This window comes from Diabrotica virgifera, chromosome 3 (assembly GCF_917563875.1).
Source record: "Diabrotica virgifera virgifera chromosome 3, PGI_DIABVI_V3a".
In the NCBI taxonomy this organism is placed as follows: Eukaryota; Metazoa; Arthropoda; class Insecta; order Coleoptera; family Chrysomelidae; genus Diabrotica; species Diabrotica virgifera.
Genome location: NC_065445.1, coordinates 173,326,432 through 173,352,233, shown reverse-complemented (window position 1 = coordinate 173,352,233; position 25,802 = coordinate 173,326,432). Strand labels below are relative to the sequence as shown.

Sequence of the window (25,802 nt, the reverse complement as noted above, 5' to 3'; positions counted from 1 at the left end):
AATATTGTATAAAGGCTAGAATATTCCACAGGGTGTTGTGAAAATTGAAAAAAAAAACCAGTTTGATTGGTACGCCCAGTATACAATGATAATTTACCTGTCTAGAAACAATGTTATTACAGCGATATAGTTAAAGAATAAGGCTATAGCTCAGGGGTGGGCAAAAGCCGGCCCGCGGGCCGGGTCCGGCCCTTTCGCTTACTTTGTCCGGCCCGTTGAAAAACCCCGCAAGTACCTAATCTTTTTAATCCCTTTTATGTGATTTTGTTGAAATCAACAGTAATAGTTTGCATAGTGTTCACATAAATTATTAAATATATAAATAATAGAGAGTATTATAATTACGAACAGCCTTAGCTAACTATATTTTTAAAAACTGTTTAATTGTAACTATTTACTTTAAATTTCTTTTAAAATATAGGGAAATCCCCGGAGATTCATAATTGTTTATTCGGTATTAATAATCGTATTTAACTCTCAAGGTCTCAAGACAAGCACTCGGTGTTTGGGTATCTATTTCAACCATATCACTGACAGTTTATGATCTAAATACCTGAGCACTTTGGTCCCAATAATATGATTCTTTATTTATTAAATCTGAATTAAGTATGGTTGTTTGGAATACCTACTTCAGCATAAAATTCATTGTTACCGATTTTTGCCGAAGTTTTACAACTACATACTTCGAAAGACGCGTATAAGTTTATTTTGATTTAGCACTGGTCATATTTCCTATTACTCCTCATATTTCTTTTGATACAGTGTGTTATTTTGCAAATATATAATAAATTGAAAAAGTGGAGGACATTTTGTAAGTAAAATTTGAAAACATTGTTTTTATTTTATTGTATTAAAATATTTATTTGTAAGCATTTGCAAAATGATACAATCTAAAAAAAGAAAAGTTGATTTGGAATGCAGAAATTTTAATGAAGCATGGACAGAAAAATACCTTTTTACGAACATTGGTAAGAAAGCAATTTGTTTAGTTTGCCATTAAACCATTGCTGTTTTCAAGGAATATAATTTAAAGAGGCATTTTACATCAAAACATCCAAAATATGCATCGTTTTCTTTAGAAGAACTTAAAAATGCTGCAGACAACTTAGCAAAAAACTTAAATAAACAACAAAATATTTTTAGCAAACAAAGTAACATCGAGAAATCTACCACACAAGCAAGTTATGTTATTGCACACAAAATTGCTAAGTTATGTAAACCTTTTTCTGAAGCAGAATTTGTTAAACAGTGCATGGTAGAAGTGTCGGAGATATGTTGTCCTGAAAAAAAACATATTTTTGAAAATTTAAGCCTGTCAAGGAGAACAATAGTACGACGGATCGAAAATATTTCAGGAAATTTACTCGACCAGCTAAAAACAATAATTGCTGATTTTACATATTGTTCTCTGGCGTTGGATGAGTCCTGTGATATTACTGACACAAGTCAATTATTAATATTTATTCGGGGCATTAACAAAAAATGTGAAATTCGCGAGGAACTTCTTAGTGTGCATCCAATGAAAGATACAACTACCGGTGAAGACTTCTTTAACGCTGTTGAAGAGTGTTTAGTTAAAGTAAATTTACCTTGGAACAAAATAGTAAGCATCACTACGGATGGCTGTCCTAGTTTAACAGGGAAAAATGTGGGCTTACTAAAACGAATCAGCGACAAAGTAAAACAGTTGCAGCCAGAACAAGACATATTATTTTTACACTGCATTATTCATCAAGAAGTGTTATGTAGAAAAGTTCTAAAATTGAATCACGTCGTTACTGTTGTGACAAAAGTTGTAAATTTTATCCGGGAACGTGCCTTAAATCATCGACAGTTTGTTGAATTTTTGAAAGAAATTGAAAGTGACTTTTACGAAATTCCTTACTACACTGAGGTGAGATGGCTTAGCATCGGTAAAGTTTTGGACAGATTTCAATATTTGCTTGATGAAATAGTATCCTTCTTGTCGATAAAAGAAAAACTACATGATTTTCCTGAATTGCAAAATGAGGCATGGCTGTAGATATTGTAAAATATTTAAATGAACTTAATGTAAATTTACAAGGGAAAAACCAGTTCGCTTTCAATATGCACTCAAATGTCAAAGCATTTATGATAAAACTAAACTTATTTGCTGAGAACTTTAATAAAAAAATATTAAACCACTTCCCATCATTACAAACACGACGAGAATTATTGAAAAATTCTGATTTTCTTAAAAATAGTTCAGTAACACAAGACCTGCATACTGAATTCCAAAGAAGATTTCAAGATTTCAAAGCTATTGAAAAACCTTTGTCATTAATTAGTCAACCTTTCAATTTCGATGTGCAAGAAGCTCCTGTTGAAATTCAGCTAGAATTAATTGACTTACAGGCAAATAATTTATTAAAAGAAAATGTTCAATCAAACGAATTGAGTGCTTTCTACGGTGCTTTGAATACAGAACATTTTAAACATTTTTTAAACTATGTTCAAAAATACCTAGTTTTATTTGGTTCGACATATATTTGTGAAATAACTTTTTCGTTGATGGTTTCCACGAAAAATAAATATCGATCACAAATTACTGACGAAAATCTACACTCGGTATTAAGGATTGTTACAAGTGATTTGGATCCCAATTTTGAAGAAATAATATCACATGAACATTCGCGATTTCACGTTTCGCATTAACTATTATAGAAGTTATACTTATAATGAGTATTCTATTAATTTTAACGTTTAATGTTTGTCTTTTTTTTATAATTTTATTTAATATTAGGTATATTTACAAAATATGTATCAATATAAATTAATTTGTATCGTTAAAATATAAATAAATAAGAAAATAAAATCTTTCAATAACTGATTTATTTAATTACCATTAATTTATTATTATTCTTCTAACGCCGACTCCACTAATGAAGGTTGGCTAAAACACCATTGCAAATTCGTCTCTATTTTCTGCTTTTCTTAAAAGCGTCTGTGTGTTTAACCCGGTCCAGTCTCAAATGTTTTCAGTCAGAATATTTGTCGTCTACCAGGACCCCTTTTTCCTTCGAACAACTCGTACATATCATTTCTGAGCATGTGCCGTAAATATGCTGTCTGTCTCCTTTTAATGGAGGTCAAAAGTTCTCTGTCTCTTTCCATTTCGTGCAACATCATTTTGTTCGTATATGATCGGTCCATGGTATTTTCTAAATTCTCCCAAAAAGCCACATCTCAAAAGCTTCCGGCTTTCTCATTAAGTCAGCATTAACAATCCAAGCTTCGGCACCATAAAAAAGAATAGAGTGGATATACAACATTTTATCAACTAATATCAGATTTGCAGATTGAGTCTTTGGTGACTCAGAAATGTCCTCATCTTCAAAAAGTCTACCCTCAATTGCTCTATTCTTGATCGAATTTATGATTTCGAATTAAATCTTCCGTAATCCAGACTCCTAAGTAAGTATTTTATTTTGTCCACTTGCTCAATATCTTCATTTTTTTATCCGGTTCTTTTTCTGGATCTTCTTATGATTTAATATAATGACCATTTTTTTTTCAATTACGTGACATATTTTACTGGGCACAAGTTTTTCGCATGTATTCCCAAGTAGGACAATTTATTATTACCATTTTCTAATTATTAACAGTCAAATTTCTTTGTCCAAATGCTTTAAAATAATACTTGTAGTATTTATTTCTTGGGCAGGGAATAAACTACACCAAAAAAATTCGCGTGGGCACAGCGTACATATCCGGTATAGTCCTCCGGCCCGAGAGACATTTTGAAACTTTCATTTTGGCCCGCGCTTAAAAGTAATTGCCCACCCCTGCTAAGCGGTTTTTTAAAATTTATGGGTTTTGCAATATTTTACCGTCAGCGAACGGACTAATAGTAGAGGATCCGATATAAGGCCGATCTGCATCGATCTATTTAATGGATAACGTGTGCGTGAAGTAACAATGTATTTTAAACGGGATTTACTTTTTCGCACTGTTTTTTACACACTTTCATATAATCAAATATCCTTAACTTTCGCGTTGTCATGGTAATGACATAATGAGCAATAAATTACAAAAAAAAATTTGACAGTTTTGTGGTTTGAAAGAAATTAGAATGTTTAAATAAGTTCTAAAAATTGTAGAATAGGAATGAATTCCAGTGATGAAGAGTTACAGTTTTTTTATTTGTTTATCGTAGATAAAATATTGTATGAAACTGGGCGTGAAGTACTTTTTGCGAACTTAAGCGATGTATAGCACTCGCTCCGTTGTCGCTTGTGCTCTAAACATCACGTGCATTCGTAAAAAGCATACTTCACGAACTGTTTCATAAATAACTATTTTCATATATTAAAAAAAATGTTTCGACCCGGGTAGATATTATTCCAGATTTTCAGATTTCAGCACAGTGTTAGATGGTTGGGGCATATATGGAGAGCAGGTAGCGTAACAACTATAAACTCAATTTTACAATGGAAACCCGGAGTTAGAAGGAGACGCGGAGGAACTAGAATAAATGGTTACAGGAAGTAAAGGAAAATTTATATAGGGCAGGAATTAGAGACTAGCAGAAAAAGACAGAGGATAGAAAGAACTGGAGAAGCACAGTCAATAGTATCGAGTAGCAGACTGGGTCTAATCTGCTCTAAAAAGATGGATCTAGATAGCTTTTTAGCAGCTCAACCCCACCTGGTGTATTTAGCCATTTAATTTTCTTATTACACATTATTATTGGTACATCAAAAATTAAAAGGACGGTGCCTGTAATAAAATCTAAAATTCAAAATTTAATCAAGAAAAATAATAAATATTAAAATTTCCTATAAGTTCAAATTTATTTATTAAAATTTTTGATATAATTTTCATAAATAAATTACTTACTAATAACACTTTTTTAATTAATTCCAAAAAATCCATTTTGCAGCAATAATAAAATATTAGTATTTGTAAAATAAATATCAATCATATCATAAATAATACAGGTTTACAAAAAAAAACTAAATTTCGGACTATTTGACGAAACCATGTTACAAGGGGGTTTTTGGGGTGGCTGATCACGAATCCGGGGTCCGCTCACCTCTTTCACGCCAGGTAAAGGTCATTTCAAGGTCAAATCAAGATAAATCGACAGTCGCTCTGAGAAAGTATATTAGGGCGTTTTTGGTGTCGCTGATGACGAATCATTAGTCCGCTGACCTCTATCACGTCTAGTTCAAGGTCAAATCAACATAAATCGACACAATCGCTCTGAAAATATAGGGGTTTTGGAGTCACTGATCATGAAAACTGCGGTCCGTTGAGCTCTACCACGTAAGGTAATGGTCATTTCAAGGCCAAATCAGGACAAGTCCACAAAACTGATTTGACCTTGAAATGACCTTTACCTGTCGCGGTTGAGCTCAACGGACCCCAGTTTTGTGATCAGCGACCCCAAAAACCCCCTAATATACTTTTTCAGAGCGATCGTGTCCATTTATCTTGATTTGACCTCGAAATGACCTTGAGCTAGACGTGATAGAGGTCAGCGGACACAAATTCGTCATCAGCGACCACAAAAACCCCCTAATATACTTTTTCAGAGCGACTGTCGGTTTATCTTGATTTGACCTTGAGATTACCATTACCTGACGTGATAGAGGTCAGCGGACCCCGGATTCGTGACCAGCGACCCCAAAAACCCCCTAGTCATATGGTTTCGTCAAATATTCCGAAATGTATTTTTTTTGTAAACCTGTTTAATCAAAAGAATATCAATCTTTTAATTTAAATAGACAACTTTAAAACATAGAACTGCATTCACAACTGTATTCACAGTAAAAGTTTCAAAAGATCACACATTACGCTTAAAGTAAGAGGTAAATCAGCAGACGAGTCGTTGTGACTTCCAAAATATGACAACACCGCTGGAAGTGACAACGCACCTTGAACTACCCTATATATGGAAGCCATAACGTATGCTGTACGCTTCGGTATATACGTATATATATACAAAATTTATTTTGGTAAATCCTTTCCCCTCAATAGGTAGACCCATTTTATAAGCCCCCCTTTTACCAAATACACAATTTTTAAAAAATAATTCCTAGTAGAAAAGGTGGAAGTCGGACAGCCTCTTCTGTATACCGGAAGTCACAACTTAACGTGCATCAATATATATATATATATATATATATATATATATATATATATATATATATATATATATAATATATATATATATATATATATATATATATATATATATATATATATATATATATAATATATATATATTGATGTGATCTTGATTATTGATATGAGATAATATTCTTATATGTCATTTAATTTAATCAATGCATTTATAATAATCTAATTAATTTACCAGATCACATATCAATATGTTTTCAATCTCAGGGCTTTTTATAAAATTAATTACTTACTTACGTGGCTTCTAAGTATTTCTCAATGGTTCCTAATCGGGATAGGAAGGAAAAGAGTAAAATAATACACACATATGGGTTACAATTATAATCAAAATATGGTTTATTTTATTTAAATGGCAATCACTGCTTAATATTTGCTATATCTTATTATTCTTAAACATAACATTTACACATGGGAATCTTATTTCCTTTTGGTTTCCAATTGAAAGTTTTTATTAACATTTAACTATTAGGATTTATTAGCAACAATTCTATTTATGTTTGATGAAGCTTTTCTGATATTATTGATTATGTTCTTCAATTTTAAGTGTGGTATTTAATACGAAAAACCCATACATTCATGTCCAAACAAATGAGACTGACCTTTTTCTGGTGAACTGAGAATGTCTTCACACAAGACCCGTTTCCTGCTATCCTTGGCTGCGATCAAAACCTCGTCCTGGCTTCCAATAATGTTCTCCTTTGAAAACTAGCTCGTATAGCTCCCGTTCCTGCTTCTGTCGTGATGCCGTGTTTCTACCTTTTTCGAAACTTCAATCAGCTACCGGGACACTCTTGGCTCAAGGAGGTTCTTTTACTCTCAACCTGGCCTACCTCTCGTTCCACGATAGATACTCCACACTCACGGAACTACACCGGCTTTCTCACTCTCCGTACACTACCGTCTACTACTGGACTTCACTTCTCGACAGCTCAAAACATTCTGATCTCTATTTGTCATTCATTCCCCTACTTTCTAAATATCCCTTCCAGATTCACAAATCAACCTTCCACCACCAACGCTCATTCGCAGTCTTCCTCAAAACCAATTTTTAATCTTTCTAAATATGCTTAATGGTTTTCAAAAAAAAAATAGTTAATTCCCATTCTAAAATTACTTTCTACTATTTACAAAATTTAATGACCTATTCTCTATTTCCACTAAGTCTTATTTAGCATCGGCTAATGATCGAACCTTCCGCGAACAACGATAATGACCTATTATCGATTTCACTTGAGTTTTATTTAGCATAGGCTAATGATCGAACCTTCCGCGAACAACGATAATGACCTATTATCGATTTCACTTGAGTTTTATTTAGCACATTGTCACGAGTTTCGTTTAATCACTTCTTAAAATTAAATATAACAATTTGTTGTACACAGGTTGTTCTAAATTTATATGCCCGTGGTTGAGAAAATTGAAAATATTTTATATTAAATTGAATTCTGTTTATAATTATCAAAATTTAATTTTCATATCAAATAGAAATATAACAAATTCCCGCCTTGTATTCGATAAAATTTATCTGCATTTTTAAATAAATTTTCTCGAGGCAAAACCAACTCCCTGTATATTTCCTTACTTTAATCTACGTCTTATATCCTAACTTACTATCTACTTCATGTATCTGTCTTTTATTCGTGATATTTGTATACATCGTGAATATTATAAATTCCTCGGATCTTTTCCGAGTTCCTGTGCCTCAACTCATAACTATTTATCCCATTTTCATTATTCACGATGTACGGGCCTTCAAAAACAGGCATCAACTTTGCGCAAATGCCCCCAGGAAGATTTGATACTCGTAATGCCCTCACGAGTACTTTTTCACCCTTTTGGAAAGTCACTGGTCTTCTTTTTCTATTTTGTTCCTGTCTTTGGATATATTTTTCGTTGCTTCGCCGTAATCTTCTCTGTACGGTTTCAATCACCTGTTGATATTCTTTTGGCTCTTGGTCTTCCCATGGCCTTATCGGCAGTACACCCTTCATGATGTATTCTGGGGTCTCTTTTGTTACTGTGCTCGGAATTGTATTTAGATACCTTTCTATTTCCGCCATTTTCCTGTCCCAGTGGCGATGTTGACCATCTGTTGCAATGCGAAGAAATTTCGTCACTTCCTGTATGAATCGTTCCGAAGGATTACTCTGTGGATGCCTGATGCTGACAAAATTTGTCTCTATTTCTCGTTCTCGAAGTTGTCCCTTGAAACGATCATTTCGGAAATACGTTGCATTGTCCAGTAGAATCTTTTTTGGTGTTCCTACTATGGCTATAAAATTGTCGATTTTTCTTAATATTTCTTCCCCCTTTGTGGTGCGGCAACTATATAATTTTACGTATTTTGAAAACACATCCACCATTACCAGAATATGTTTGTTCCTTTTAGTGGTCATAATTAGATCGCTTAACATATCTATTGCTACAATGTCTAGTTTGTTTCGGGCTTCAATATTTTTGGCAACATTTTCGTTTTTGAAATTCCGACTCTTATATTTTTGACATACATCGCACTTCTGGGTAATTTCCTTTGCAATGCGGTAATCCTGTCGGCTGATGTAATTTTCCCTAAAAACGAGCCAAACTTTTCTGCTACCGATATGCCCATTGTCCTCATGTAATTTCTTTATTATCTTTTCGGCCAATGTCTGTGTCACTAAATATAGTTCCTTTCCGTCTATTCTCTTAAAATATATGTTATTTTCTACTTCCGCTCTTCTTTTTTCTCTTTCCTCTAGGTCTTCCTGGTTTGTCCTTATCTCATTTAACGAATATATCCCTTCTTCTTGTATTAATCTATTTAGTCCCACCTGTAGAGTAATTGTTTCCTTTTTTCCGGTGTCCTCATCCCGTGTTAGAGCGTCGGCTATTATGTTGTCTTTCCCTTTTATATATCGGAACTCAAAATCATACTCCTGTAATAATAGAATGCCTCTATGTATTCTATTATTTACTAATCTATTCTTCATGATATGTACTAAAGCTGCATGGTCTGTTTCGATTGTGAATTTTGCACCCAATAAGTAAAACCTCAATTTGTTTACGCAATATAGTACACTGGCAAACTCCAATTCTGTAACACTATATTTTCTCTCATGTGTTTTAGTCACTCGAGATATAAAACATATCGGCACTTCTTGGTCGTTTTGTATTTGAGACAGAACTCCTGCAAATTTTTGTATGGACGCATCAGTTCGGAGTATAAAAGGTAAATTGTAAATGGGGTGGTATATTTTCGTTCCTTTTGCGAATTCTCGTTTTAATGTTTCGAAAGCTTCCTCCTGTTCTTCTTTCCAATTCCATTTTATTCCTTTTTTAAGCAATTTTATCAGAAGGATTTCCTTTTGGCTCAAATCGGGAATCAGCTTTTTAAAATAATTTATCGTGCCAAGAAAACCTCTCAATGTTTTCAAATTCGTTGGTCTTGGGTATTCATCTATGAGCTTGACTCTGTCTTCGGCTAATCTTACTGTTTTGGTGTCCAATTGAAAACCCAAATAAATGACTTCTTTTTGAAAAAATTGACATTTTTCAATGTTTAATTTCAATCCCGCTGTGTCCAATTCTTTCAGAATTATTTCTATGTGTTCCAGATGACTCTCAGTATCTTGTGAAAAAATTAATAAATCATCGATATAATGAACTATGAAATCTTCATGGCGATTCAAAATGGTATGTAGAGCTCGGACGAGTGCAGCACAAGCACTCTGCAATCCAAATGGCACTACCTTAAACCGGTAGACAATACCATCAATAGAAAAAGCGGTGTAGTTTCTACACTTTTCAGCTAACGGTATCAACCAAAAACTGTGTTTTAAGTCAATTTTCGAAAATATGTGTGACCCGGTGATTCTTCCAAAAATGGCCTCGATGTTTAGAGGTGATTCATATTGTGATACAGTGTGCTGGTTGATATTCCTGGCATCTAAACATAATCTCAATTCTCCATTGCTTTTCTTTACTATCACAATCGGGTTAACATACGGTGAATCACATCTTTCGATGATTTGATCTTCCAACATTTTATTTATTTCTTCTTTCACCTCTTGTCGATACTTGTATGGAATCGGGTAAGTCTTTGATCGAAAATTTCCCAAGTTTTTCACCTCAAATGAATGTTCGTACTTTTTAGCCACTCTGTTTTCCTCATTGATCAAATTTTCGTAGTTTCTTAACATCAACCGCAATTCTTTTTCTTTCCCTTCTCCACATATCAATTTTCTGTCTTTTTTCTCAGATTCTTCACACATGTTTACCGTGCATTCTGCATCCTCGTTTGCATATACCTCCTCTTCAAATACCACTGTTTCAATCATATTCTTTTCACTTTCATTTTTTAGCTTTATTTCTTCTTCTCCTGAGCTCGTCTCTTCTTTTGAGGAATCCCAGGTTTCCTTTGTTTCTGATACTCTCAAATTTTCTTCTTCTGGGCTCAACTCTTCTTTTGAGGAGCCACAGGTTTCATTTTCTTTTATCTTTTTCTGACCTTTTCTCTGACCGATATTCTACACGACGTGTTTCGAGCTCATGTCAAGCTCTCGTCAGGAACATCTAGGTGGATGGTCGAGGTGTAAGAAAATGCTTTTGGCCTTTCTGGTAATAATAAAATAACCAGACTTCAGTACACTTGGTACGACATCTATATTAATTAAACGAAAAGATTTCTCTGGTATACAGAAGAAATCTTTTCCGTAGCGGACGCGAAAATGTAAATTTCAAAGTCTTCATAAAAGACGATGAACGACAAAAGACACCTCTTTGTGTCACAGATTTGTCTACAAAGCCACGTTATTCGCTACACATTCGTCAATAACGGAGAAGAACCGTGATATGAAAGGAAACGGCAATTGCATTTTATTTCACTTCGACCACCACCGATATTCTACACGACGTGTTTCGAGCTCATGTCAAGCTCTCGTCAGGAACATCTAGGTGGATGGTCGAGGTGTAAGAAAATGCTTTTGGCCTTTCTGGTAATAATAAAATAACCAGACTTCAGTACACTTGGTACGACATCTATATTAATTAAACGAAAAGATTTCTCTGGTATACAGAAGAAATCTTTTCCGTAGCGGACGCGAAAATGTAAATTTCAAAGTCTTCATAAAAGACGATGAACGACAAAAGACACCTCTTTGTGTCACAGATTTGTCTACAAAGCCACGTTATTCGCTACACATTCGTCAATAACGGAGAAGAACCGTGATATGAAAGGAAACGGCAATTGCATTTTATTTCACTTCGACCACCACCGATATTCTACACGACGTGTTTCGAGCTCATGTCAAGCTCTCGTCAGGAACATCTAGGTGGATGGTCGAGGTGTAAGAAAATGCTTTTGGCCTTTCTGGTAATAATAAAATAACCAGACTTCAGTACACTTGGTACGACATCTATATTAATTAAATGTTCCTGACGAGAGCTTGACATGAGCTCGAAACACGTCGTGTAGAATATCGGTGGTGGTCGAAGTGAAATAAAATGCAATTGCCGTTTCCTTTCATATCACGGTTCTTCTCCGTTATTGACGAATGTGTAGCGAATAACGTGGCTTTGTAGACAAATCTGTGACACAAAGAGGTGTCTTTTGTCGTTCATCGTCTTTTATGAAGACTTTGAAATTTACATTTTCGCGTCCGCTACGGAAAAGATTTCTTCTGTATACCAGAGAAATCTTTTCGTTTAATTAATATATATATATATATATATATATATATATATATATATATATATATATATATATATATATATATATATATATATATATATATATATATATATATATATATATATTACATATTAGCCTCGAATATCGGCTATCAATGCGGCTGTCGTTTAGTGCTTCTATAACACTGTCGAGTTCAACTGAGTCGAATGCTTTGTGGAAATCTACGAATGCTAAAACTAAGGGCTTGTTATATTCTATGGATTTTTCGATGAGTTGTTTTATTGTTTGGAGGTGATCGTTGGTTCCAAAGTTTGCTCTGAATCCAGCTTGTTCTCTACTTTGATACAGGTCTAATTTCTTGTCTAATCTTGTGGTGATTACTCTCGTGAAAAGTTTATAAAGATGGTTTAACAGACTGATTGGTCGGTAATTTTCCAGATCAGTTTTTTCTCCTTTTTTGTGCAGAAGAATTGTTTTGGCTCTATTCCATTCAGATGGTATGGATTTCTTTGTCAAACATAGATTAAAGAGATCTTTTATTTTTCTCATTAGAGGTTCACCGCCATTCTTAACAGCCTCGATCACTATTCCATCGTCTCCTGGTGATTTATTGGATTTCATTTTATTCATCGCTTGTTTAATTTCACTGAGAGTTATTTCTGGCATGAGTTCAGAGCCTTGATTTAATATTGTTTTGCTTATTGCATCTTTTAGCTGTGTTTGGTTCATCCGTCTGCTTTTATAAAGTTCTCCATAGAAGTCTTCTACTATTGTTAAAAGCTCCTCTCTATTTGTTGTTATTTCGCCCTTTTTGTTTTTTAATTTAATGATCTGACTTTTTCCATTATTTAGTTTTCTTCGCAGACTTTTTAGGCCTTTATTATTTACTATGGCTTGTTCGACTTTAAGTGTATTATACTTTCTTAAGTCTTTTCTATTGCTTTCTTGACTTCTCTGTTTATCTCTCTTTTGATCTCCATTTGGATCATTTCTTTCTGTAATAAGATTTCTTTGTTTCATTAAATTCCTGGTGTCAGTACTAAGTTTTTCTTCGTTCTTACTTCTTGGACAGTGTTTTCTCATGCTTTCTCCAATGGCTTGCGTAATATGTTGGTTTAGTGCATCTATGTTTTCGTTGAGAGTTATGTCTGTGTTGTTTCTCAGTTTGGTTTCAATGTTTTGATATTCTTTAATGTCTCTAGGTTGAGTCCATATTGGTATTGGTTTCGTATTTACTAATTTGCGTCTCTCTTGTTTTGTGCTTATTTTAACTGCTGCTCTTACCATTCTATGGTCACTACCAGTGTTGAATGCATTTAGGACCGTTACGTCTTGGATGATTTCTTTTTTGTTTGTAATTATGAAGTCAATTTCGTTTTTAGTTTTATTATCTGGGCTTGCCCAGGTCCATCTTCTATGTGGTTTTTTATAGAAAAAGCTATTCATTTGGACTAGATTATTCTGAAGGAGAAAACCAATTAAGGTCTCTCCTCTTTCATTCCTTCCATTTAGTCCAAATTTTCCAAGTGATGTTTCTTCTGGACATGCTTTGATTCCTATTTTCGCATTGAAATCACCACATATTATCACGTATTGTGTGGGTACGTCGTTTAGGGCTATTGAGATATCGTCGTAGAATTCTTCGACTTCTTCACCTGAATGGGTGGTTGTTGGTGCATAGACTTGAATTATTTTAATACTGTATCTTTTATTGAGTTGTAATGTTAAGTAGGCAACTCTGTTCGATATTCCTTTAATAGATGTAATTTTATCGCTATGCTTTCTATGTATAAAAAACCCAATGCCTCCCTCTGATGTTTCTTCATTACCCATACTGTAGAAAAGATGCCCTGTACTTCGGGTCTTCAGACTTTCTCCTTTCCTTCATACTTCGCTGACTCCTATTATGTCCCATTTGATATTTGACATTTCACTTTCCATCTCTGTAAGTCTTTCTTCTGACAACAGACTTCTCGCATTGTAGGTAGCAATATGCATCAATATGTGTTTTTTGGATTTTGTCGTTTGCGAATTTTTGCCTCCCCCAGAATCCTTGAGGCAGACCTTATGAGGTGTGGGACTTACCATTACTGATCTACCCACCTGGGGTTCACTTTTCACGATTTGTTTGAAATTCGCCATGACGGGGGTAAATTTGGCAATTAAAACACCGCGCTTGCCTTGCGTGTTGGTGAGTTTCTAAATCAGCCGCCCACTCTGGGTCAGACGCTGTTTGCAGCCGCCCATTCTGGATCAGACGCTGCAGGTTTGGTTTGATTCTATAGTAACCCTAAAATCGAGGGTTGCCACTTCCGCCATCCGCCATTCCTGCCATATTATAATTACATACTATAATAATAATATATTAATACACATTAATTGGTTCAATACTTCAATGCAATCAATTTCAACTTTTTATGATAAAATTAGTGAATTAGTCAGTATTTCGAATGTATATTTTGAATCAAGGTATAAAAAATACGACTATATTAGTTGCAATAATTTATCAAATTGATAATATAGTGTGTCGCATTAAGATGAAGACACCCCTATATTTCGGCTACCGAAATATATACAGATTTGAAATTTGGCACAGTCATACAGGTTGATGGTTTACAATTTTTAAAATAGTCAACTGAAATTTAAATTTTAAATGCAATCTACTGCGAATCCACAAACTGGGTGAGTTTTCGATATGCGATTCAATTTGCTTCGCGTTAGAGATATCGAAAAAAAAAGTTATTCCAAATATATAATAAGCCCACATACCAAATTTTATGACAAAATTCACACTTTTAGTGTTTTTTCAGTTGTTGTAGTCAGGTTCCTAAATCCTAACATTGGCTGTCCCGAGATGCATCTCGAGACAGCCAAAAACGGGTTTTTCAATTTTTTCGTTCTTTCCGCTCAGATATTAAAAATTCTGTCTCTGCCATTCAAAAGAACGACAAAAAATACACAAAAAAATACTATTTAAAAGTTGGCAAAATCATATTTACATAACCTAAAAATTTTTTGAACATTTCAAAAATTTTTCCTGGGCTCATTTTTTATTACAAAAATCTGAAAAAAATCAGGCTGTTTTGTATGCAAAATATACATCCTCTTGAATTTTTTCAGATTTTTTAAGTTAAAATTGCGCTCACAAAAAAATAAAAGCTAAAAATTCTTCTTTTCTCGATTTAAGAGGTTTTAGGACCTCTGGGTAGCTAAAAATTTGCATGAGGCCATAATTTTATATCCTTTATCAAAAACATAAGTAGCTGGGCTGATCGGTGCGGGGGCATTCTTGACCATCTTATCCCGCTATAGCCTTTGTTTGATTCCAATTGAGGGAGTCACCAGATATCACCATAATTTCTGTCAGGGTTGCAATGTCACACGCAACTGCGATAAATCCAAAATGCATAGACACCAAGTTGGATACGACCCCATTCATAACACACTAACTTGCATACATATAACTCGCATCTAAGAAAAATAAATATACGGAAGAATATATTTAGAAATTGAATTAATGATGTCATCATATTATACATTATACATATACATAATATAATGACATCATCCAACTTGGTGTCTATGCATTTTCGATTTATCGTAGTTACGCGTGACGTTGCGACCCTTGACAGAAATAGTGGGGACATCTGGTGACTGTCTCAATTAGAATCAAACAAATTTATTCATTGTGTTGACCAACTATTCTTTTTTAAACAATGATTACCATGTATTGTCAAATGTTATAGACGTTCAAAATTATAATAAAACAAACTTATTTAAAATTGTGTACCCAAATATTTGAAAAACATACTTACATGTTTGTCATGAGACTCTAACTTTTTATCAGTTTCCAGATTCCATAACTTGACTATTTTATCATCAGATGAAGCTGCAAATTTTTTAGAAGGGCCCCAATTTCTATTTATGCTCACTGATAATACTCTAAAACAAATTCATTTTATTATCATATGTATATTATTGTTCTTTCATACATGTTCTAAATTTTATCTTATTGCATTGTAGAAATTCTTGACAAAGGAAAGAAACGTTTCCGAAAGCTTGAATATTGGATAATAGTGTACTTTAAGGGGATGGGTACGTATTTTCGGCTGCAATGCTATTCAAATAGGGATTCATTTTTTTCGAATCCTGAGAAAACTAATAAGTATTTTTGAAAAATTTAAACGCAGAATGAAAGATTACGTTATTAGCGAGGGCCGAAAGTCCCTGAGAACTTCTATAATGTTTATTTTGATGACACAGCAATATTTGCAACTGAAGAGGATCCAACAGCTGCAGTATTAAAACTTCAAGAACACCTAGACCAAATTGGACAGTGGTTAAAGAAATGGAAGATAAAAGCTAATGAAACTAAGTCAACACATATAACTTTCACACTAAGGCCCAAATATTAGCCTTAATCAAGTCAACATACCACAACAGAATATCGTCAAATACCTGGGGCTTCATCTTGATTCTAAATTAAAATGGAAACAACACATTTTAAAGAAGAAGAAATAAATTGAGTTGAGAGTGAAAGAAATTAATTGGCTTATAGGTAGAAAATCTCGACTCTCAATTGAGAACAAACTGCTGATTTATAAAACAGTCATCAAACCTATACGGGCGTACGGTATAGAACTATGGAGTTGTGCCAGCAAATCAAACACAAAAATTATCCAAAGAACTCAATCAAAAATTCTGCGCACCATCGCAAATGCCCCGTGGTACATTTCCAACCAAACCCTTCATAGAGACCTAAACATCCCGTTAGTCAGCACAGTAATTCAAGAAAGAGCCAACAGACACCACGAGAAATTGGAAGGCCACCCCAACCAATTAATATTCCCACTACTGCAGCCACTAAACAACAGAAGATTGCGAAGATTATGACCCATAGATCTTCGGTGAAACTGAGGTGAAACCGCTGGGTGATGTACCTCATAACGCCATTTTAGTGTACAATACTGTATTTGATATAAGCTATTGTACTTGTTATCAAATTAACTCATAGAATATGTAATTCTGATTGTTAATAAATGCTTACAAAAAAAATATCTCATTCAAAATAAACTTTTTATTTATTCTAAGGGACTTTCGGCCCTCGGTAATAATTTAGTCTTTCATTCTGAGTTTACATTTTTCAAAAATATTTATTCACTATCTTTGTCTTAAAACGCACTCAGTCGAATAAAATATTGTCAGCATATTGTCAGTCAGACAGTGACAATCAGTGACAATTTTAAATATTTGACATGGCATCGGGAATATTTTGAGTTGTTGATTAAATCATGCCGCGCGCACTCTAGTAAAAAAATGTAATCGTATTTAGTTTCCTTCCAATTTTACAGAGGCGCTGCTGTCGGTATCGTGATTGGTGGAACATGACTTTTGACAAATCTTGCACTGACTAGAATTTGTACGGGATTTTCGAGAGGACGCGTGCCGCCAGAGATCCTGCGCTGTCTGTGTTGTGTTCAGTCATTATGGTCGGTTATTATTTTGGGTTTGTAGTTTGTTTGTGTCACCATAAAAAGATATTCAGTCGTGTTTTTTGCTATTTTTGTTACTTTGTAATCGAGAACCTTTTTAAAGGTAAGTTTTTCTGATTGTAAAGTAGAGATTTTCTGATTGTAGGTACCTACTGTTTATCCAACAGTTTTAAAATAAAATACACATTTTATTTCGCGTTTTGTTGTTAGGTCTAATGGCTCCGATCAGCTGTTGTGTGCAGACAGACGGTGGAAAAATTCAACAAGTAAACACATCTATTTAATCCAAATTACATACTCATATTTCTATGTAAAATGTCACATTATTGTATATAAATAAATAATTAAGAAACAAAAGTTGTTTGTGTTTTACCTTTATTGTCCACTTGAATAAAATATTAAATATTGGAAGTACCGTATGGAGGCTATGATGTACCTAGCATGGAGGATAGATTACGCTACCCTTCCTATCCAATCAACAACAAGAACGTTAAAATTTCACACCTATCATGTCGAAGCTACAGACCACTTATGTGGAGGCCAGATTTGTAGTATACTTCCAATTAACCAGGTGCTGAAATGGCGCTGAAATACGTGACATATTTTTTGAAGAGTAAGATCGCGTTCTACCCAATCACACAACACTTTTATCTATGGATTAAATAATGTTGATATAAAGTGTATTGATAAATAATTAATTTAAGACGTGAACTTAATAAAAAGTTATTTATTGTGTATTATTTGTGGAAGATCCAAGCAGAGAATACATCAGGATAATAAAATATATTTATTCTGTGATCCAAGTATTTTGTTGTTAAAGATGTTCAAAATTGTAAGCGTTTCATAGTAACAATATATTACTAAAAAATCACTTTAACACTTTTCCTCTTTTCTTGAGTATTGTTGAGTATTGAGTATTAGTTTTTGTTGCCCATATAAATTATTACAATCACTGAATACATAGTTAGTGAAAAAATTATCACATTTATTAACTGAATTAATAATTTGCACTTATACAAATTTTATTTTTTATTTAGCGTATGGACTTTCACAGTACGATAAATACACAACTATAATATGTATTATTAAAACACTAAAATATAATGAATGAATCTAAATATAAATGTCCAATTTACATAGCCATTCAATTGCTTCTGGGGAGCATTCCACAAAGTCCTGGGGGTTTCCGCGGTAGGCACGATTTAGGCAATCTGAAACACAATGACTTATGGTCTGTCTAGGTGATCCACAATCGCACTGTGGACTTTCCGCACGACCCCAATTGAACAGAGAATCAGGGCCTCGATTTGTTACTCTTCGCTTCGTTATCGAACGTATTCGTTTCGTATACTATATAAACAGATACGAAGCGAATACGTTCGATAACGAAGCGAAGGGTCAAAAATCGAGGCCCAGCACATTTACCATGTCCGGTACGTATGCGATTAAGCCTCGCCCAGGTGGACCGGGACAGACCCGATCCGATGAAACCCTGGGTTGGGGTGGATATCTGAATATAGTCTGCTGCTATTGTTGGCATCCATCTTGTGGACCATTGCCTTTGTATATCATAGGAATCACCAATTGTTCGGGCAGATCTGATTGGAGGATTTCTAGACCTCAGTCGCTTGTGCTCTTTTGAGATGTCTTTTATGTCTTGATGGATTGGTAATTGTATGTTGGCTACAATTTTCTGGTACTCTCTCACTAATGTTGCTGTACGGCGTATATCTGGTGGAGCAATATTGCTCAAAGTAGGCAGCCATTTCACTGGGGTTGATTTTATTGTTCCAGTGATTACTCTCATGGTTTGATTAAGTTGGGCATCGATTTTGTTTGTATGTGCACTATTTAACCATACTGGTGCACAATATTCTGCCACTGAAAAATCCAAAGCTAGAGCAGAGGTCAGAAAAGTATCTGCAGAAGCACCCCAAGTTGTTCCAGCAAGTTTTGTTATTATATTGTTTCTTCTTCTCAGTTTACCGGCCGCGTTTGTAAGATGGCTTTTGAAGGTGAGTGTTCTATCAAGTGTGACGCCTAGATATTTGGGGTTGTTGTTATGTTTGATAGCTGCATCATTTAGAGTTACATTGAGAGTACCGCCCGCAAGTTGATTCGACAGGTGAAAGACACAGGTTTCAGTTTTGCTTGTGTTAGGACGTAAGCGCCAGTTAGATACTTAGTGTAGTTAGGTCCTGGTTTAGAGCTCGTTATCCAGCTTCCTTACTATTATCTTGGAAGCTAATGGCCAGGTCGTCTGCATAAGCGAATTTTCTCGATTTTGTTTCAGGTATATCTGCCGTATAAAGGTTAAATAATAAAGGAGCTAGCACTGAGCCTTGAGGTAAGCCGTTAAGTTTTCTAACGTTACTTCGTGCATCATTTATATATACCTGAAACAGTCTGTTAGTTAGTAGATTGTTTATCAGCTGACAAGTTTTGAGACAGGGTGTGATTTTCATCAACTTATAAATAAGGCCCTCTCTCCACACAGTGTCATAGGCAGCCGTAAGGTCTATAAATGTTATGGCAGATTTTTCACGTCTTTCAAAGCCAGCTTCGATGAATGTAGTTAAGGACAGCACTTGATCACAGCAGCTTCGTCCTTTTCTAAATCCAGCTTGCTCAATTGGTACAGCGTCCTCAATGGTGTTACATATTCTATTATATAAGAGTCGTTCTAGTAATTTAAAACAGCAACTGAGTAAAGAGATAGGCCGGTAACTTTCAGGCAGCTTGTTGTCTTTGCCAGGCTTCTGGATTGCGAAAATTTTTGTTCTTTTGGATTCTGGGGGTAGTATAGCTGTAGTCACAATGTCGCTAAAGAATTCTTTGAGCCATTGTCTTGTTTTTGTACCAGTGTGGACTATAAACTCAGGATATATTCCATCGCAACCAGCTGTTTTTCCCGTTTTGGTTTGGTTAAGCGCTTCGTTTATTTCATCCAATGAGAAGGCACGTGAGTATTCTGATGCTGCGGGGTATTTGCTTTAAGTTGTTTTTACCATCGATGTATGAGTTTTCTCAGATGGAGCTCGAGAGTTCTCAATTATTCTATTGGCTATCTTATTTGGCTCAATTGTTGATTTGTTTAAGTGTTGTGCTCTGCTTGCTTGGCCCAGTTTGCGGATCAGTCCCCATGCCTTCCGACTGGAACGGGAAAAATCAATATGTTCTACGGTAGACTTCCATTTATTGAGTCTAGTTGAATCTAGTGACTTGAGTAAGTTGTCACCAATTTCGGAATCTTCTGATTTAAAAAATTCGTCATATAGTTTTTGGCTTTCTTCCGTCCAGCCTGGGATGTACTCCTTTCGGAAACCTCGGGGGATATGTTTTTTGGCGATACAGATAACCATTCCTAAAAAACGATGATAATTGTTGGCCTTCAGATCAATGAAGCGAATGCAGGTGTCCAGCTCTTTGGTAATTTCAGGCCAATTTGCTTTGTTAAAATTCCAACGGGGTCTTAGTCCAGAGAAATAAGGTTTTTGTCGGGACACTTGAGCAGCCAGGTTGCAAATGGATTTTTTGGATACTGTATACCTAATAAATTATAAATACAAAAATGCCCGTTACAGTTCGGACGAGAATTTTAGTTATTAACAAATAAGCGTCAAAAATGGCAGTTTTTTCGTTTAAATCGCTACAGGTAAAAATTGGGTGATTAAATATCTTATTTAGAGTATTTATCTTTTAGTAAATGGGCAAAGGTTAAAAATGGCAGTTTTTTAATTTTCGTCCGATCATTTGTTGCTTCGCTAATTGCAAAATAAGACTAAAATTTCGAAAATAAAAAAATTGCTATAACTTTTGCGAAAATGAACGTAAGACTTTTATATTGCATGAAAAGTTGAAACAACCAGTATATATCATGCAAAAAAAATTTCAAGACGATTCAATTAGTTTAAATTTTATTCAATTTGTTTATCCCAAAGAGCTTTTTTTGCAATGTTATTGTTCAGAAAATAAGAACGATACAGCAATTCTGTGGAAGCCACATAAAAGAAGAACACTTATATTTTCACAGCATTTAATAAAATCCATTAAAAGTCATTTTTATCATTCCGAAAATATTTTACTAAAGTAGAGTCATTTTTCACTCAAAAACAATTTGAATAGCTTTGTTAATATTCACTGTAGAGTAAATCTACTTTGGGATTTCAAAAGCTGGTATTTTTACACGAATTTTCAAAACAAAAACTTTTCTCCTAGTTCAATTGTGGTCAAAGTTAGCCACTTTTATTATTTAATTCAGTTACTTCTAAAAAAATTCTCCTGTAACAGTGTTAGTTACCATACTCCTCCGAAACAGCTTGACCGATTTATATGAAATTTTACACGTTTATCCTGCAGGACTGAAAATAGGTTTAAACCTATTTTTCATACCCATAATTTATAAGAGGGATTGCCCCCCCGACATTTTTTTATTTTTTTTGGACAAAATTATCTACCTTAATTTTATATGGTGTAGAATTAAAAAATACATACAATCCTTAATTTTCACTCTTTTATTACCAACCCCTATTTTTTAATAGCCATCTATACGATTTTTTAATAGCCATCTATAATGTATAATTTACATGTATAAAATTCTCCTGTAACAGTGTTAGTTACCATACTCCTCCGAGACCGCTTGATCGGTTTTTATGAAATTACATATGTATATTCGGTAGGTCTTAGAATCGGTCGTAATCTATTTTTCATATCCCTGAGTAATAAGGGGGTTCCCCCTAACAATTTGTAATGTTAGGTGGGGATATATGTACAGCTGGTTGCTAAAAAAACTGATACGACTCTTAGTAAGATTTGATCATTTTGAGCAGTGTATGATTGGTCTGACATTATATTATATTGGGAGTAACAGTGACAGTATGTAAATAATAAGTATTTATCCTTCAAAATATAATCAATTAAATATAATTAAACTCATATTCATTATATCACACCTCATCAAAAGCTTTTTACAAGAACATAGTCAGCGATTTTGATATGCCTTAGATCCAGACTACATCAAGATCGCCTATAAATCGTGCTGGTAATTGCCTTGCAGCGAGACCAAAAACAAAAAGAAGAGGAAGAAGAAAGTACACTGCTCAATTTTCTATAAAATATGCTTTAAGAGTCGTATCAGTTTTTTTTGGAACCAGCTGTACATAACGTACTCTACAAGACTACGAGTATGGTCGAAGCGAAGATCGGTGGGATATGCGCATTTTATCAATGAAATTCGATATTTGTAAGACATTCCAGAAGCCGCTACAGATAAAATGTTTTAACAACCTATTAATCATTCAGAATATTACTCGACGGATATTAGTACAGTTAAAATAATTAAGACGATACCGGACAATAAGTATTTAATGAGTGAAATTTAAAGTTTTTTTTACTTTAATGACAAAAAAAGCAAGCCCATTAGCAGAACCCAATTAAAAATTATTTTGCACATCATATTTGAAACAGTATTTGGTTGAAAAATCTCATTTTTGTTGTCAAACAAAAATATATTAATTTGTTTGGACTAAATTACAGTTGTGTTTATCTTAAAAAGGATATGTTACTATCAACATTCACACAGTGTTGCCAAACTACATTTTGTTATTTTGAGTGGAAATTTTCCCAGCGATCTCCGAGGGTACAATAGGTACATACAAATTTTAAAAAATGATGATCAAAATCCATCAACATGCTCCGGAGATATCAATTGCAGCATATGTTTAAAGAATCAATTTCATTTTTTGAGTGCACGGATTTTAATAATTCCCATCCACCGACCACGAATCGATTTCGTTAGGACGTAATTTTTAAACCTTTATTAACCGCTTTGTTGAAGTTTAACGTTTACTCAAACTTTTACACATAAACTATATACCTTGAACTTCAAAATGGCACTAGTTAGGTTGCTTAATTGTTATAAACAAAGTAGCTGTGAATTACATAAAAAAGTGGCTAACTTTGACCGTAATTAACCTAGGCGAAAAGATTTGTTTTGAAAATTCGTGTAAAAATACCAGCTTTTCAAATCCTAAAGTAGTTTTAGTCTAGAGTCAATATTAACAAAGATATTCAAATTGTTTATAATCCAAAAATGACTACTTTATTAAAATATTTTCGGAATGATAAAAATTACTTTTTAATGATTTTTTAAACACGTTGAAAATATTTATACATTCTTCTTTCACGTGGTTTCCACAGAATTGATATATCATTAAAATATAAAGGAAAAGATTCCTCTCATTGGCTGTATACCATAATAAAAAACTTACTAAGGAAGTAAAACTTCACTTGTAGGTAGATGGTATATATGGTATATCAATATACCATCTACCTACAAGTGAAGTTTTACTTCCTTAGTAAGTTTAATATATCATTTTTATTTTCTGAATAATAACATTGCAAAAAAAAGATCTTTGGGATAAACAAATTAAATAAAATTTAAACTAATCGACGAATCGTTTTAAAATTTTTTGTGCATTATATGGACTGTTTGACTTAACTTTTCGTGCAATATGAAAGTCTTAAGGTCATTTTTGCAAAAGTTATAACAAATTTTTTATTTTCAAAATTTTAGTTGTATTTTAAAATTTCCGAAGCAACAAATGATCAAACTAAAATTCAAAAACTGCCATTTTAAACCTTTGCTCATCTACATACATAAGATATTTAATTACCCTATTTTTACCTGTGGAGATTTAAACGAAAAAACTGCCATTTTTTTTGTTTATTAGGCAATCTGTTATAACATATAACAATAGGCACATTTTATCTGAGAAATAATGACATGAAGAGAGATTGTGACCAGCGCCACACATCTCTATAGAGATAATATTAAATTACTGTAATACATAAATATATTAACTTAGCTACTGTAACAATGTTAATGTCTGTGCGGTAAATCTAATGGTGTCTGTCTCTTTAACCGTTTTGTTTCCTGACTGTTGTCTAACAAATTAATTGCAAGCACATTTGCGTGGATTTCAAGACGTACGATGTATTTTGCACTTAACTCCACTATCACTTCACTGACGGTTTTCTTTTCCAGATCATTGTAAATATCCCTGTTAGTAACAAACCACAGAGCATCGATTATTGAACGTAACACCTTGGACTGGAATCTCTCAATTATGGATACATTCGACTTGGATGCTGTTCCCCAGAGCTGCAGACCATATGCCCATACTGATTTGAATATTGTGTTGTAGACTAGCAGTTTATTTCTTGTCGTGAGCTTAGACTTACGCCCTAGAAGCCAATAATGCTTACTAAATTTTATGCCCAGTTGTTTCCGTTTGTTCCATATGTGGGTTCTCCAGGTTAATCCCCTGTCCAAGTGCATGCCCAGATATTTTACAGAGGTAACTGAGGTAATTACCTTATTATTTATTGTTACTGTAGGTGATTCACCGTGACATTTTGTAAAAACAATATGGTTTGATTTTTGTTCATTCAATTTAATTCTCCAATTTTGTGCCCAAGTATTTATTTGATTTAATACTCTCTGGAGTTTTGCAGCAGCTTCGACAGGATTTTTGTGTACTGCTAGGATTGCAGTATCGTCTGCAAAGGTGGTGGTCGTTGTATCACGATTTGTGGATAAGTCGGCTGTGTAAATCAGATACAGTTGTGGTCCCAGAACGCTTCCTTGCGGTACCCCTGATCTGATGGGATATAGTTTTGTATAGGCTGACTCAAACTTCGCTCGAAAGTATCTTTCTGATAAATACGACTTAAGGAGTGTATATAGTTCATTTGGTAAGTTCTTTTTCAGTTTATACAACAGTCCTTGATGCCAAACTTTATCAAAAGCCTGGCTAACATCGAGGAATGCTGCTGAACAGTAACTTTTTTCTTCAAAGGTTTTATTTATAACGTTGACCACTCTGTGAACTTGTTCGACGGTGCCATGCTCTTTCCTAAAGCCAAATTGGTGGTCGGGTATCATATTTCTGTCTGTTAGTATTTGTAGAAGTCTTTTTTCTATTATTTTTTCCATGATCTTAGACATTACTGGCATTAAACTAATTGGTCGATATGAAGTGGGCTCATTTGGAGGTTTTCCTGATTTTTGTATACGGATAATTTCCGCAATTTTCCATTGGATTGGGAAGTGTTTTAGCCTTAGTACCGCATTACACAATTGAGTTAGCATTTTAATTGCTTTGGTAGGTAGATTTTTAATTACCTCACCTGTGATTAAGTCATAGCCAGGTGCTTTCTTTTTTATTAGATTATTGTTGATTATGTTTTGAACTTCTTTGGGTGAAGCGTGTAGTGTGTTTTCTTCTGTCGGGGTTTGGTTCTGTAGGAAATTGTAGATTTCTTGATCGTTATTTGTTGCAGCAGCTGGTATAGGTTTGAAAACTTCTTCTAGGTATTCGCCGAAAGTTTCTGCCTTTTCATTGTTTGTTCTGGCCCATGTTCCGTTGGATGTTCTAATTGGTGGGATATGACGATGTTGCTGTTTTAATTTTTTT

At 34.1% G+C, this 25,802-nt stretch overlaps 1 protein-coding gene across 4 annotated transcripts in view; it reads right to left on the bottom strand.

Annotated features, from left to right (window-relative positions):
- Positions 1-25,802, bottom strand: part of LOC114334840 (gem-associated protein 5) — a 284,268-nt gene that overhangs the window by 207,282 nt on the left and 51,184 nt on the right. For all 4 annotated transcript variants that reach the window (XM_028284946.2, XM_028284949.2, XM_028284947.2 and 1 more), the window contains exon 3: positions 15,649-15,775. In XM_028284946.2, the coding sequence (XP_028140747.2) occupies positions 15,649-15,775 (127 nt within the window). The remainder of the gene's footprint in view (positions 1-15,648; positions 15,776-25,802) is intronic.